At 49.1% G+C, this 15,794-nt stretch overlaps 1 protein-coding gene across 1 annotated transcript in view; it reads right to left on the bottom strand.

The window, feature by feature from the left end:
- The window catches only part of NACC2 (NACC family member 2), a 64,118-nt gene extending 52,043 nt beyond the window's left edge, over positions 1-12,075 (bottom strand). Inside the window, exon 1 of the mRNA XM_054998328.1 lies at positions 11,180-12,075. Coding sequence (XP_054854303.1) covers positions 11,180-12,044 — 865 coding nt within the window. The 5' untranslated portion in view covers positions 12,045-12,075. The remainder of the gene's footprint in view (positions 1-11,179) is intronic.
- Positions 12,076-15,794: the final 3,719 nt, after the last annotated feature.

Genomic DNA, 15,794 nt, shown 5'->3' with positions numbered 1-15,794 from the left:
TTGAGAAGGGCCCACCCTTCACTCGCTCCTTTCCCTTCCAGCACAGTCCCCCACGGAATGACTCTCATCAAGCCTCTGAGTTCATTGAAGTTGGCCCTACGAAAATCTAACCTACGAGTCTGGCTACGAACTTCCTTGGCCCCTCACAGCAACTGGAATTCAAGGAGGACATGGTCACTACCCCCTAAGGGGGAAGTCTCCAGTGAAGGACAATTTCAGACCACCAGCAGCACAGAGAAGAGCAACTAAAATGAAGTGATCTTATGTCAGACAGAAAAGACAACTTGGTTGACAGCCAAAGGCCAGACATAGACGGGAGCTGTGCAGCCCTGTGGATGTTTCTCACAGCAGTTCAAACATTATGGACTATGGACACTTTTGTTGGTCGAGGACTGAGACACACGACAGTGAGTCTGCTCCTGTCTGGCAGTTGACTTCCAGAGGAAAGTCCTGGGGAGTAGCTGCCCCACCCTGTGTTTATCTTGTGAAATGCAACATCACAGGATTTCATCGGGATTCATTATTCCATTTCAAATGCATTAAACTGTTGTGTGAGTTCCTCAGGGAATATGGGACTGGTGCCCATCAGCATGGAAATGGTAGCCAGCATTTGCTCTTTCCTCTTCTTCCAACACAAGGTGCTCTGTCAAAGCTCTGAATCCATGCTTGAAGGCACTGATAAGGCAAGTGAGGAGAAAATCAGCCGAAGCTTGAATGTCCCCAGCTCTATCCTTCGATGCATAGACTGGACCTATGGTCAAGAATGCTTCTTGTCAGTGCATTTGCCGGCTGTGCCACTCCTTGGAGGCCTGGACCTTGCCCCTCTTATACATACCGTGGAAACCCTGATCACTGAAATATGAGATTGCCCTGGAAAACTATAGTTGGTTCAATATGCAGCAGCCAATTTACTGTTGCCTACTCCATGAAGCATGCATCACTACCCTTTAGAGACCTGACCGGCTTCCAGTTCATTTCCATGAACAATTCGAGTGCTGGTTTAGATCCCTAAAACACAGCCTGGGACCAAAATACCCTGAGGACTGTTTATTCCTATATAAACCTAGCCTGATTTGCTGTTTATTTATTTATTTGATTTATACCCTGCCCTCCCCACAAATGGGCTCAGGGCAGCTCATAACTTTAATAAAATACAATAAATTAATCATAAATCTATAAAATCAATAATAATCTTAAAACAGTCATTAAAATGGTCCAGACACGGTATCCACAGGCTACTTAAATGAAGAGTCGGGAGTCCGTATATAGGCATACACATGGGCATAGCACACGGCTGAGGGCAGCCCCAGAAGAAGTGGTGGTCTTAGGTGGAAGAGAAGGGACACCCGCTGGTCCTCAGCCAAAGGCCTGGCAGAGCATCCCCATTTTACAGGCCCTGCGGAACTGTAACAGGTCCCACAGGGCCCGGATGTCCAACAGAAGAGCATTCCACCAGGCCGGGGCCAGGGCAGAAAAAGCCCTGGCCCTGGTTGAGGCCAGACGGATGTCCTTTGGGCCAGGAACTACCAGGAGTTGCTTGTGTGTAGAGCGCAACGCCCTGCAGGGGACATAATGGGAAGCCATCGTAAGGCATCTTCATCTGTGTTCTCACTTTCTCAGAGGCTAGGCTGATGGTTTTCAGGGGCAGATCTTTCTCAAAAGGGGCTCCTAGGTTGTACAACTTTCTCCCCAAGAAGGTCCATCTGGCACCATTTCCTGTTTCAGTTAACTTTTGAAGGAGACAGTTTATTGCAACTCCAAGCCCCTACCCAGGACACCTGGACCTTCATTTAAACACCACATTACCTCCCACTCATACATCTTGATAGCACAAAACACATATATTTAACTGAAACAGAAAAACATACAACATTGAACAGAACTATATACTAAACTATTCCCCAAGTTTGCAAAATTAAGACCTCTCCCCAAAGTTCTGTGGTGGTCTTACAAGTCAGGCTCTCACTCACAGTTCCTGCTTGGATGCTGCTGGCGGCCAGAGCCCTTGGCGCAACATCCCAAAGGGCGGAAGTGCTGCGCTTTGCGAAGGGCAGACGATGACGCCAACTATTTCCTAGTGGGTGAAGAAGGCGAGATTGGCTGACAGCTGGTGGTAGCAGCAGTGGGCTGTTTCCAGGGATGCTCTGGGGTCCTTTCCTCTTCCCTAACACGGGCCAACTCCAGTGATATTAGCTCGTAAGAACAATTCAGCAAATAACAAAGAGCTCCGCTCAGAAGACCCGGCACAGCATGCTGTTTTCTTTCCACCTTTCCCCAGAGACGGAGTCTCCAGTGTGCATGTAGGACAAGTTAAAGTCTTGCCTAGACCAGCAAAACTTTGACATCAAAAAAGGAACACTCCTTTTCAGCTCGGCTCTTTCATTTCCACGGTGGGCACCCTTTCACTTCTGCCACCACTTGAGGTCAGTGGGCAAAGCCAGCATGTACCAGCTCAGCAGGGCATCAGCTGAACAACCACCATGGATGCTAACATTTCAGCTTTATGAGTTTACACTCCTTTTAATAAAGTAAGTGACAGTGTCATCCTGAACATAACAGAGCACTGATTTCAATTGGCTTAAAAGGGCATAACTCTATGACACTGTGAACAACTTAACTCATCCAAGTAAACGTTGCCTTCAGTTGCTGTTTTTCCTTCTGCTTTCTGTCATTAGAAGAACACACTACAGGATGCTCGTAAGTTACAAACAAAAAGCAGTAGAGACCCGCAAGAGAGTCTCAGGCAAGCGGAGTGGAGAGAGGCTTTTGAGGGACACTCAAAAAGGGGGAAGCCTTTGATTTATGTTGAATTGGCCACCGTTTCCCTTTTATTTCAAGAGCTGCTTCTGAAAGAATCCAAAAGCTTGAAGCATTTTAGCTTCAGAAGTGAGTTAAAGAAATAACTGACCTTCTGCAGCTCCAGCATTCAAGGAACATCAAACATTTCTGATTGTACTGACTGTACCTTCTCTAATTACTGTACTTCTTTAATTACTGTACAAATTACTGTTCAGTCTTACAACAGTACTTCCCCCCCCCCCGCTTTTTTTTCCTCATTGAAAATATACTTCAGCCACCTGATGAGTTAAACAGGCTTCTGTGGGCTAACCTGGGGACTTGACTGTCATCTGCTACATGGGCCTTTATGGGAAAACATATTCAGAGCTCCAAACACTCAACCACAAATTTCCAGCATGAAGCAGATTCTTACGTCGGGGACTTACGGGACATGCATTTCCCAAAACGTTCCACGTGTCTTTGACACTGCTGTGGTTTACATTGATCTTTTTGCTGATTTGTGAGCTCCTGTTTTGTTGGTCTTGTTGGACTGAATCCTATTTTGTAGATTGTTTGCCACTCTGGGCGCCTTTTAAAAAACAGAGGGATGGTTTGAGATAAGTGAAACAAAAAAGAGGGTGTTGGACTTTGGGGGTGGGGCAGTTTGATCTTATTTTAGGAACACGGACCACTGTAGCCACATCCACAATAAGGTCCAAAGGCAAAGAAGACGTTCAAATCATGTTAATTATTTGAAAGGCAGCGTTTTGGCTTAGCTTCTAGCTACTGCAGGAGCACAGGCACTCAGGGGGACGGAAGAAGCACGAATGCTCCATTAGAAGGCATCATGGGCTCTGGGAAGCATGGGATGTTCTCATGCTCCACATCTGTTCGTGTGCCCCCACTCCCTGCCTCTTGGAATTGCCTTGAAGCGGTGACTCGGCTATTGGTTGATGGGCGAGGAGAGGGAATCCAGGGGAGGAGCCATGGCAGGGTGGCAAGGTATCTGTTTTGCACACAGAAGGGCTCCTCTTCGGTCTCTGGTTGCATTTTCAAAAGGGTAAGGCAGCAAGTGACCTCGATTTGAGACCCTGGACAGCTGCCACCAGTAAGAGAGGGCAGGACTGACACTGACAGACCAACCGTCTCTCCCTTACTAGAAGGTGGCTTCATGTAGTCATGAGGGTAAGAAAGCTAGATGACCTTTCAGCACTTTGATCACTAGTATTTGATAGATGCAGAGGAGTTAGCCATGTTAGTCTGTAGTAGCATCTGACGAAGAGAACTGTGATTCTCGAAAGCTTATGCAACAATAAAGTTGGTTAGTCTTAAAGGTGCTACTGGTCTCTTTTTGATTTTAGTATTTGATATACATGCATGTACATAGCAATATCTCAAAAGTCAGATTCTGGATTATGAACTAATTTCAAATTCTGATTTGCAAGGATTTCAGTTTGGGGCATATATAACATGACATTATTTTGAGAAAAAGACTTTACTATTATTCTCCCAAGAAATGCATCCACTTGTTTTAAGTACCAAATATTTCTACACACCTGTGAAGATTCTTAGGGAGGCAGAAAAACATGTATGCCCCGTAGTGGTTAACAATGAGTGTTTCAGAGAGCCCATGTAGGGTAGTGGCTAGAGCCACGGGCTTGGATCTGGGTGACCCCGGTTTGATTCCCTGCTCGGCCACGGAAGCCAGCTGGGTGGCCTTGGGCCAGTCACGCTCTCCCAGCCTGCTCCATTTCACAAAGTATCTGCAAGAACAAAGTGGAGGAGGGGAGAATGATGTAGGGCACCTCGAGTCCCAACTGGGCAGAAAGGAGGGGCATCAATGAAGTAAATATTTTTAGAAGATTATTCTCCCGTTTCATACTATGTGATCCGTCTCAGCAGCTAGCTCAGAGTACGCCAAAGACTAATGGTGTTGGGGCCCTTGACAGGCAACTCCAGGTAATGGGGGGCAGCTTCCATCGGATCGTTTCCCTTGGCCTCCCAGCTGAGCCCACTCTGCTCCACCTCAGAGTCTATTTCTTTTCTCCTTTTTCTCTTTCTTCCCCTCGTCACCTCCTTTGTTCTTACTCTTTCCTTGTTCTCCTGAGGCCTCTCTTTGTTCCTTTACTCCTCTCGTTTGCAGCCTATTCTCTCCTGCCTCCTCCTCTCTCCATCCTTCTCCTCCATCATCCTTATTCCTGCCTTCTTTGTCCCTCTCGGTCTCTTCTTCTGCTCCCCACTGCCATGACGTGCCCTCCTTGACTCGTGCTGAACCCTGGCCTTGCCACTGGTAGATCTTTGTCCCCTTCTACCCACCCATTTCTACTTCTGGGTGGGCAGGGGAAAGCAGGAGGCCATCCTTGAGCTCCCGCAGCCCCCCTCCCCAGGAGTGGGCAGATTGGTGGGGCCTTGCTGAGTCTATAGTAGCGGACCTGCTGCTTTCTTCAGCCTCTTCCCACGCATTGTCCTCCTGTTTCTCTCTCTGTCTCATAAGTTGGGCGGGGGGGGGGGAGAGAGCAGGCTCCTGACGGTGCTAGTGGGGGCTGCTGCCTCTCCCATGCCCCCCACTTAAGACTGAGGACGGCAGCCCAGCAGCATGCCGCTGGGAGAAGTCTGCAACTAAGGAAGGCAGGACAGAGGTTTATAAAATTATGCACAGGGTAGAGACAGAAACTTTTCTCTCACTTCCAAAGGACTTGAGAGCATCCAATGATGTTGATGGACAATAGAAAGAAAAACTTCTTTATACGAGTGATTAAAGTGTGGAATTCACAGTCTGAGGATGTAGTGATGGCCACTGTAATGTTTTGCCATGTAAATATTTTGCGTGTGTTTTAAGAAATGTGGGGTTTTGAATGTACATTTACTGTAGTTAAAAAAGCAGGCTTCTAACTCAAGAAGGAAGGGGGCTGGATGGGTGAATGAAGCACGCCGTGACAGGGCAGAAGCTGTACCCTTGCCGGAGGGAGCTGCAGCCTTTAGTCAGAGCGCTGAAGGGAAGCGGCCCGTCTAGTTCAGTGAGTCCGTGGGGAAGTCTGTGTGGCGACAGGTGAGAAATGTGCTGAGGGAAGAAGTCTGTGTCTGAGTCCTTTGATAAACATTTGAAGATCTGTACCTATCTTGAAATCATCACACAGTCACAGATGGTTTTAAAAGGGGATTAGACAGATTCAGTGACAGATCCTTTGTTTTCTTTTATTTCTGAGTTCTGTTTTTTCTTCTTCTTCTTGTAAGCTTTTTACTATCCTTTTCTTTATTTTGCTTTCTGCCCTTTTTATTGGGCTTTTAATTCTATGAATAGAATTTTTTTTAAAAAAAAAATTCAGGGTGGAGAGGTCTATCAGCGGCTACTAGCCATGGTGACTGAAGGGAGTATCAAAATTAACCTTAATACCAGAGACAGGAAACAGCACTATTTATTATTTATTTGCTTCATTTATATCCCACCTTCCTCCTCAAAGGGGACCCAAAACAACTGACACGAGTCTCCTCCTTCGTGTTATCCTCACACCAACCCAGTGAGGTAGGTTTAGCTGTGTGACTAGCCCAAGGCCATCCAGTGAGTTTCCGTGGCAGAGCAGGGATGTGAACCTGGGTCTCCCAGATTCTGGCCCATCACGCTTACCACTACCCTGCCTTGGCTCTCCTTATTCTCATCATGGCAAGGCCTTGGCCCCACGCCCCACTGTTGGCCCTCCAGAGTAACTGGCTGGCCATCGTGTGAGACAGGACGCTGGACGGGATGGGCCACCCCTGGTCTGGGAGTCAAGGTGGGTTATCTTGCCATGACAGCAGCTCCTCCCCTTCTAGAAGTTCATCAGCAGGCCTCAAAAATCTGTCTCTCCTCCCATGGCCACTTGGTTCGAGTGCAGCTCAGTTACACCTCATAAGTAGCATTTCCCTAAGAACGGAGAATGGGGAAACATCCTCTCCAGGGGTCACTACCTTGGACACTTACAGGCGCGTGGTCTGACAAGGACTCCGGCCACAAAGGGCCAAATCTGTGCTTTAAGAGCATAATGTTGTTTTTGATAAAGTTGAGCCTAACTGGAGATGCTCATGTGTCCCATCATAGGCTAACTGGAGATGATCTTGCAATTGCTCTGACACTGAATCCCTCCTATGGTTGAGAGAGGGATTCACTGGCTGTTTTCCTGGTCCAACCTTCAGCCAAAATGGCCAAGCGGCTATGTGGATGTCATCGGAAAATCTGGCAGGAGGAGGACTCTCTAGTACACGGTTTTGGATTTCTCCAACAGCAAAAAAATTACAGATAGAAGAAAAAGTCCCAATCTTTGTATCATTCTTCACTGCAATAGCACAGCATGGCCTTAAGAGCCTGATTAAATCTCTCTATGAGATCTTGTGTTTGTGGGTGATAAGACTGTTGTTCGAGGTGGTGGGCTCCCAGGGTCTGATATACCTGCTAAAAGAGCAGAGAAATAAAACTCGGACCATAATCTATTAAAACCGCTCTGGGGGCTCCCACTCCAGCAAAAAAGAAGATTAAAGCCTTGACTGCATCTCGTTGTATGGAGGACTATTGCTTCAGGGAAAGGTGCGGCCTAATCTAGGAGAACCAGGATAAAATTAGTTCCTCTGGGAGTGTAAGGCAAAGGCACTACAAAATCCTCGACCACTCTGGAAAATGGTTCCAAAATGATGGGTAAAGGTTCTAAAGGGGCAGGTGGTGGGGTGCAGATCGTCTCCTGGCAATGGGGACATGCACAACTATATTTTTTGGACATCTTCTGGGCATGGAGCAGGGTTCACTGGGGGTATGGGGAGGAGAGATAGTTGTGAATTTCCTGCATTATGCAAAGGGTTGGACTAGGTGACCCTAGAGGTACCTTTTAACCCTATGATTCTATGAATGTGTCTGTACATCAATTATGGAAGGCAACCCCCCCCCCCCAAGTATTTGTTCTAATGTTTTTCCCTTTGCCGAGATGTCCAGCCAGGGACTGTCACAGGCTTCAAGGAGGAGTTATCTGCATTGCTGTCAAGGCACTATCGATTGGGCCATATTACTTGGATCCAGAGCTGGGGTTCTCCAAAGCAAGCCTACTCTCAACTTGAATTTGGGGTCTCCAGACGTTTCCATCATCCATTGCCACGTGCTCATGCATCCTGTCTTAGGTGGAATCAGACTCCTGTTAAGCTCGAAACACAGAATTAGTAGAACAGAATCTACAGAGGGTCTCTACGGGCAGGGAAGTCTCCACTGAAGCTCTAGCTTACCCTTTGCCACTTTCAACCTGCACATCTCGCCCCTGAACAGTGCGTGCCCCTTGCACCAACACATGGCACTGAGGGAAGCTGTGGCTGACAGGCAGAAGCTGATTAGCAACGGTGGGATCACAGCTGTCATCAGGGAGGCCTCCAGATTCTGAACCTGGACTACCACCAAAACAGTTTCCCACAATTCTCAGATCCCACGAACACACCTGCTGGTATGGGGAGCGATGCTGCATAGACGTGGAGGTACAGTTCAGCCTGGATGATGGTATTTGTTCTACCAGTATACAGAAGGACAGCCACTTCACATCCAAAAATCTTCACATGAACCATTCCTTTCAGGTATGTCCTACCTCCCCATAAGTAAAGCATGATCCTCGAGGGAGAGGCTCCCTAGGTAGAAGTGGTCTGTGTTCCTCCAGCGTCATCCACCTCAAGCAGGGCTGGGGTCCCCATTACAGTCCAAAGGGGATCCTGTGGGATGTCTCCTCAAGAGAGCCTCCGCATGAATAGGAAGTGGGTGGCTCCAGGAGATGCGTCCTGCTTGCCAGTTCCTTTGTAGGAGTCTTGGTTCCTCCACTCTGACTGAGGACTTCAAACCTCTGGCCACTTCATCTCTGAGCTCCTTCCAGCCTGTTCAGGCCGGTGTGCTGAGTGAAGAGACAGTCACTTCTGATAACCAGAAATCCTTGACCCTGGCAAAGGGCTCAGGCATGCCTACCACTGGGCATCAACTGTGAAATCTGTTCTCTTACAACTTTGTCCATCACTTAGTTTGCCTGAGGGCCCTCAAACTGGAATTATTTGGGGGGCAGCTTTTCCAGTCTGCACATAGCCAATCAGGCTACCTGGATCCATGGAATGGTTCACGTCGAGACTAGACTAGTGTAATGCACTCTACATAGTCTCCCTCAAAGTCAACTTGAGAGACTCCACTTGGTGAAGAACGCCTCAGCTCAGTCATTATCAGAAGCTAGGCAGAGCATGCACGTTGTCCCCATTCTGCAGTCATTCCACTGGCTACCTATCAGTTACCAGGCTCAATTCAAGGTTTTGGCCATCGCATGCAAAGCCCTTATTAATGACTTTGGTCCCTCATATCTGCAGGAGTGCCTCTCTCTCTCTCTATGCTCCACCATGGCAGCTTCGCTCACTTGAACAGGTGCTACCCTGCAAAGTGGCAAAGACAACAGCTGCCCATACGTGTGTGCTGTCTGTGGTGGCCCCTCATTGTGGAACAGCCTGCCTGAAGAAGTCGGGGAAGCGCCTGCTCTCCTGGCTTTCCACAAACTCTGCAAGATCAAATTGCTCAGGAAGTCTTTCTCACATAAGTAATACGGCTGTGCTTTAAGGGAGTGGTTCAAAGAGATGCTTTGATAAAGGGGTAGGGACTGTAGACTATACTACTGTGCACTATCTGTTATTGTTGTTTACTATCTCATGTCAGATTGCTTATTTTTTGTTTCAACACTGTTTTAACTATCTATCAGATTTCTGCTTGTTTTCAAATATTTGCCTCCTTTGTTCTATTTTATTGTTTATTCAATGTCCCAGCCATTGATCAGATTGAATTACACTGCATAATTTGCCTTGACTCTGAATGAGCAAGGCACACTATAAATAACATAAATAAATAAACAGATTCAAACTGGATCTCTCCCTTGGCCAGAAAATAAGCGTGAAAGCGTTGTTGGTACATCTTGCCATTCAGGTGATGTTTCCAAAATATGGCTGCATGCCATCTGCTGGGCTTAGTAACTGGTCAGTAGGCAATGCCACCCTGGTCAGGAAGGGACCCCAAAATGGTTGCCTACTAGGGCTTAGGCCAGGCCACCTCCACAGCCATCCATTCAAAAGTAATCTTCAATGTCAAGAGTGGATCATCCAGAAAAGCGCCGAGTATCAGAGATACCCACCCAGTGACTTGGGAGCTACCTGTGGCTCGTTTGAACACTAATCCTCAGTGTGGCACCTGCCTCAAGTTTCATGAAAGTGGGCAATGCCCTTGCCTGCTGGGCTTGGGGTTGGCCAGAAGTTCTCACTTTGAAACATCCACCACCAGGGGAACGGGCAAGCCGCAAGAGAGCATCCCTGAACTGCAGGCTTCACGACAGAGAGAGAAGTAAATGTGGATCTTTTGGTTGACGGCAACTGCAGATGTGGCTCTCCATGAGACAGAGTGAGTGCCACTGATCCACATCCATCCATCCATCCATCCACTCATCCATCCATCCATCCATTCATTCATTACGGTCCTAAGACCAGCATACAAATTAATCAAGCAAGGATACAATTAAAAGGAAAAAAGATCAACTTTAAGAAGATACAATGCCCGAAATTTAAAAATTAATGCACAAAATTTAGCAACTTGACATGTAATCCTAACATTTTTATCTAATAAAAAAAATGGAGCCTTCCCTTATTGGTGGTTATGTGACCGGGGATCATATCAAGTAATGGGGTAATGAATCTGAGATAAACCTCCCTATAAAACGGACAATTAAAGAACATGTTTGATGGCAACTGCAGATGTGGCTTGCCATGAGGTGGAGTGAGTACCACTGATCTACATTCTCTTTCTAACCAACCAGCCTTCTCCTTCAGCTGCTACTCTACTATGTACACTAATGTACCATGTCCATTAACAGGGATGGAAGAGAGGAGTTAGGGGGCACTTCCTACGCTTTCTAAATCTCCCCATGGAAATAAACTCTATCGTACCCATTTTTCAAATCAACATGTTAGTCAGAAATCAGCAATCCCAACAGGTAAAAAAATATACTGGAATGATAAAAAGCCAGGATTAAGTTGTACCTTGTGTTTATTTGGGCCAAATATAACAACCTAAGAATAATCATTGTCTTAGGACAAACATATCATATGGAACAGATTAACTGGTTGTTCTGCTACACGTATTACATGTAACTAAACTGTGTATTCTTATCGATAATTGTAACTTGGTCTTGGTATGTTTTCTATTGGTATTTTCTAAGTAGATTTATATAAAAATAATAAAAATTAACACGACCTAATGTCAATGGTTCTGTTTAAATTCTTGACATTAACACTACCAGCTTCTGTCAAGACTAAAAGAAGGGGTTACCTAGGGGTGAAAAACAAAAAAGACACTTAAATGAAAGTAACGCTCTTGTCGGTTTCTCACCTGTATAGCCACCTGTGGATTTGATGAACATCTGCCCGTACTGCTCTTCCACCATGGTATCATAAGCTTCATCATCTTCTTCATCCTCTTCGTTGTGATAGGATGTAGGGCTGTCGGTCGTCGGGATGCTGCTGCTCCCAGGGCTGGTCCGCTCCCCCTGCGAGTACTGTACTGGTGGGATGGTTGGGAGAAGAGTGGCGAGGCTGGGCATCCCATAGTAAGAAACGCGAGATAACTTCAGAGAAGCTGTGCTGGAGGAGCTCCCGCCAGTAGTGTCCCGCAGACTGGCCTCCAGGGACCTTTTGGTGGCTGCTCCTGGCGTCGCTGTGGGCTGCAGCTCCAGATTTTCATGCTTGATCCGAGTGAGTAGTGGGATGGGCATGGAAGGAGACATGACGCAGGGCACAGGAGGGGCCTGTAATGGATTACAAGGACTTTGTGGTTCTGAGCTGGGATCTTCTATCATGGTGGTTTGGGAATCACAGTGCGGAGAGCTCACTTTGAACATCAAGTCCGTTCCCTTCTCCACAATATGCTGGATCTGGAGGAAACCTGCTGTGTACATGACAACAAGTTGTTCACTCGCAGCCATGGTTAGCTTCCCCGTGTAGCAAAAGGAAAGGATTTGCTGAAAGCAAGTAGGGGGCACCGAACCAGGGAGCTCGAAAGCACTTTTGCTGTTCCCACTAAACAGATCTCTGAAGTAGAGACTGCTGGCAGCCAGGACAGCCCGATGTGCCTTGAAAGCTTGTCCTTTCACAACAATGGAGACGTCACAGTAGAGCCCCAGCAACCTCTGCTCATTCAGGGTGCCCAAGACAGTATTCCCAAAGTTGGGAATTTCTATGTGCAACATCTGTGACATGGCTCCGCTAATCCTTACAAATCCAAAAGACAGCACATCTGTGGGGAGAAGGGAAAATGTACACAGTCAGAAATGGACAGAAAAAGAATACAGCATCAAAACAAACAAACAAAAAAGCCACAGAGCAGAAGCTCCAGAAAGACCCTCTCTTACAAACGCAGCGTGCAAGAAAATATGCACCCTACTGTTCCTAAAATGTTTTGTGAAGAATACCCGTTCAAGGGGCAGAATTTAAGATAACGGGCTTCAGAAAATCCTGTCATGAATTCCACACACCAAACAAACGGGTTTCTTGCTGCAATTGTCCTTTGTCATTATTTTGGGCTGTCCCAGGAAAATTCATCACCTCTAAGAGAGGGGGGAGGGGGGAGGGGGGGTGGGGAGACTGCCGCTATAATTCTCTGTCCTAAGAATATTTCCTAAGAAAGAGAAGTTCAGTTTTATTTCATTAGATGTTCTAAATTGAAAAACGAGACTGCCTGGAACATGCTTCCAACAACTATGTCACGTATGAGTCTCACCCTTCTCAAACCAAATAATGTCACGGCTAATCAACGCCTGAGCCCATTTGACTATCTTGAACTTCCCAGCCCTTAAAAGGACCCCTCTGGAAATGTACCTTAAAATGTTGGTCTTAAAACAAGCAAGGTTTTCTCTACAAGCGCCTGGCCGGGGGAGGAGGGGGGGGGGAGAGAGAGAGCTTTGAAACGATGATAAAAGATGGGCAAATATGTGAAAACTGCTGCAACTTCCCAAGACATTTGCCTTCCGTTTACAGCACGCTTGAACCACCAACCCCCGGGGCACTGCAGCAGGTTCCGCTCGTGGAACGGGGCGAGGGAGCGAGCGGCCCCCAGCGCCGCCCCGGGAAACGCCCCGGGCGCCCTTCGGGGGCAGAGAGCCCCCCCTCCCCCCGGCGCGGGACTCGCCCCCCCCCGGCCCTCTGAGAGGCTGCCGGGCCTCGGCCTCCCTTCGCGGGGGGGGGGGGGGCGGCGGCCCTCTCCTGTCATGCACCGAAGCGGGGCACGAGGAAGCGAGGCGGGACGAGCCGGGTCTCGCGAAGCGGCAGCCCGGCCCGTCGCCCCCCACGCCCTTCAGTCCGGCGCGCAACGGGGGCTCCGCGCTGCCCTCCGCCCGCCAAAGCGCAACGCCCGCCGCATCCCGGGACTTCTTTGCGCGCCGCCCGCCCGCCCGCCCTACCTTCCTTCCTGCCTTCCTTCCTTCCTTCCCTCGGCCAGGCCGAGCCGCAGCGCTGCTCCTCGCAGGCAGTCCCGCTCCAGCGCCAGGCAAACTGGCGGGCCGGGCCGGGCTCCCCCACCCCACCGCCCGCGCGCCTCAGCCGCGGAGCCGGGCGCTCCCGTTGCCGGCCGAGTCCGCCGCGCCGCGCATCTCAATGAACAGGCCGGAGGCGCCTTAGCATTCAGGCCGCTTCCCTCAATGAATGGAGCCCTTTGACGGGGCCGGGGCAGGCGAGGCGAGGCGAGGCCAGCGGGGCCTGCAGTCGGAGGAGGAGGGCTGCGCTGGGCGGCGGGACGAGCCGGCTTGTGATGAGTCACTGCGATGCAAACAAAGATGGCAGGAAGACCGGCCGGGATGCTGATGGAGTGCCACGGCGGCGCGGGCCGGGAGGGGGGGCGGGCGCGAAGGCGCCGCTCTGCGGGCGAAGCGGCCTGGAAACGCCGCGCCTCCCGGGAGGCACAGGCAGCACCCCGCGCAGCGCCGGCCCCGGGGGCCCTTCCCCGCCCGAGGAGGCGCCCCGCTCCCCTTGCCCCTCGGCGGCGCGGCCCACGGGGCGCAGCCTGGCCGCCTCTCACCGCACCCCGAGCAGCAGCCCCGTCCGCGTCGCTTGGGCTTGCTTCTGTTCCTGTTCGCCCCGCCAGGAAAAGGGGCCCTGGCGCTTCTGCGGCCCACCCCCAGCGCCTGGCCGCCGGGAAGTCGGCTGACTTGCAGCTGCGCTTCCTCCGCTCGCATGCCCTGATGACATTTTCATCATCTGGCTACACTTCTGGAGAAACTTCACCAGGCTTTCAGCAGCTTCCACCCCACCACGAAACTACCGTCAACCAATCCACACAGAAAGTGCATTTTCTGGATGCGACTCTACGAATACAGGATGGAAACATAAAAATCACCTTATACTGAAAACCAACCGATTGCCAAACGTATCTACACACCTCTAGGCGTCATCCCAAACGTACCAAAGAATCCATTGTCTACAGGCAAGCTGTACCCTACAGCAGCATCTGCTCCAAACGCTGTCAGAGATTCTCACCTATGTGATCTACAACAGAGATTTCTGGAATTACAACACGCACCAGGTGTAGTAAGGAAACAGATCAACAAAGCCAGAATGATACCAAGGTATGGCCCAAAATAAGCCCAAATAGAACAACAACAGAATACCACTGGCGGTTAGATACAACTCCCAGCTCAAAGCAGTTTAACACATCGTTAATAACTTGCAACCTGTGCTGGACCAGGATACTGCTGTCTCACAGTCTTTGGGAGGCAAACCTTGCCCTCAGACAGCCCCCCAACCTTAAATCTCACTCACAACAATGCACGTCCCAGCATGGACACAAACTCCGGGACCAGGGCCTGCCATAAACCAAGATGCCAACTCTGCCCCCATATTCACTCCAACAACACGATCACTGGGCCTAACAGCACCAGCTATACCACCTCAGGCTCGTCTTCCAACGTTATATATGCCATCAAGTGTCAGCAATGCCCTTCAACTCTCTATATAAGACAAACAGGTCAGTCCCTCTGCAAAAGACCAAATGGACATAAATCCGTTATCAAAAATCACAACGTTCAAAAAACAGTGGGAGAATGTTTTAATCTGTTGGGACATTCTGCTGCTGCTACTGCTGACCTAAGAGTATCACTTCTCAAGCAGAGAAACTTTCAATGCTAGATTGCTGAAATTGAGTATATTTGCAGATTTGGAATAATGGACACGCACACACACACACACCCCAGGTTGAATCGGGAACCAGGATTTTTCTTGCATTGCAGATGTTCATTTTCTGTCCTTTGCACCCCTTCTCTATCAAGCTAATTACGACATTCCTGACCCTCTAATTTATAACACTTTCCCACTCTGCCTGGATTATAAAACTCTTTCCTTTTTCCAGGCATCATATCTGATGAAGGGAGCTCTGACTGTCAAACGCTCAGAAATCTAGTTGTTCTTTAAGGTGCTAGGGGACCCATTCCATACCTGCCATTCCCCATTCAAAGGCCCTAACAGCAGAACAGCCTCCACCAAGTCCCAAACGGCATTTCCCCGGCCAGCAGCTCGGGCCCCTTCCAGGGCCACAGTAAAGGCTGGGAAGCCAAGGCCCTGCCAGTCCACCCCTTCTTCCGATCTGTGTCCCTCTCACAGAGGCATGCTGCTGCCCTCGAGGAAGAGTGGCCATCACATCAAGGTGGCAAGGAGGCTGCCCGTCCCTGGCAAGGGGAGAGTGTAACACCATAGAGCCAGTGCGGCAACGAGCAGGGAGGTGCTTTAGCACTCACAGGCCCTGAGACCAGTCCAGACCTTTGTCAGAAAGGCTGTTCCTTTCAGTCATGAGCAGGGATTGAGCAGACGGTGCTGATGTGCACGTTTGGCTGGACGGGCTGTTTTCTCTCTATTTCACTGTTGTACAAACCTGAACTACTATTGCTGTGGAGTCTGACAAAATAAAGAAGTATTTAAAAAAAATTTTTTTTAAACCCTCTCTTAACCTCCATTCCTAACCT

Source organism: Eublepharis macularius, chromosome 14, assembly GCF_028583425.1.
Source record: "Eublepharis macularius isolate TG4126 chromosome 14, MPM_Emac_v1.0, whole genome shotgun sequence".
In the NCBI taxonomy this organism is placed as follows: Eukaryota; Metazoa; Chordata; class Lepidosauria; order Squamata; family Eublepharidae; genus Eublepharis; species Eublepharis macularius.
This window is presented reverse-complemented; position numbering and strand designations above follow the sequence as displayed.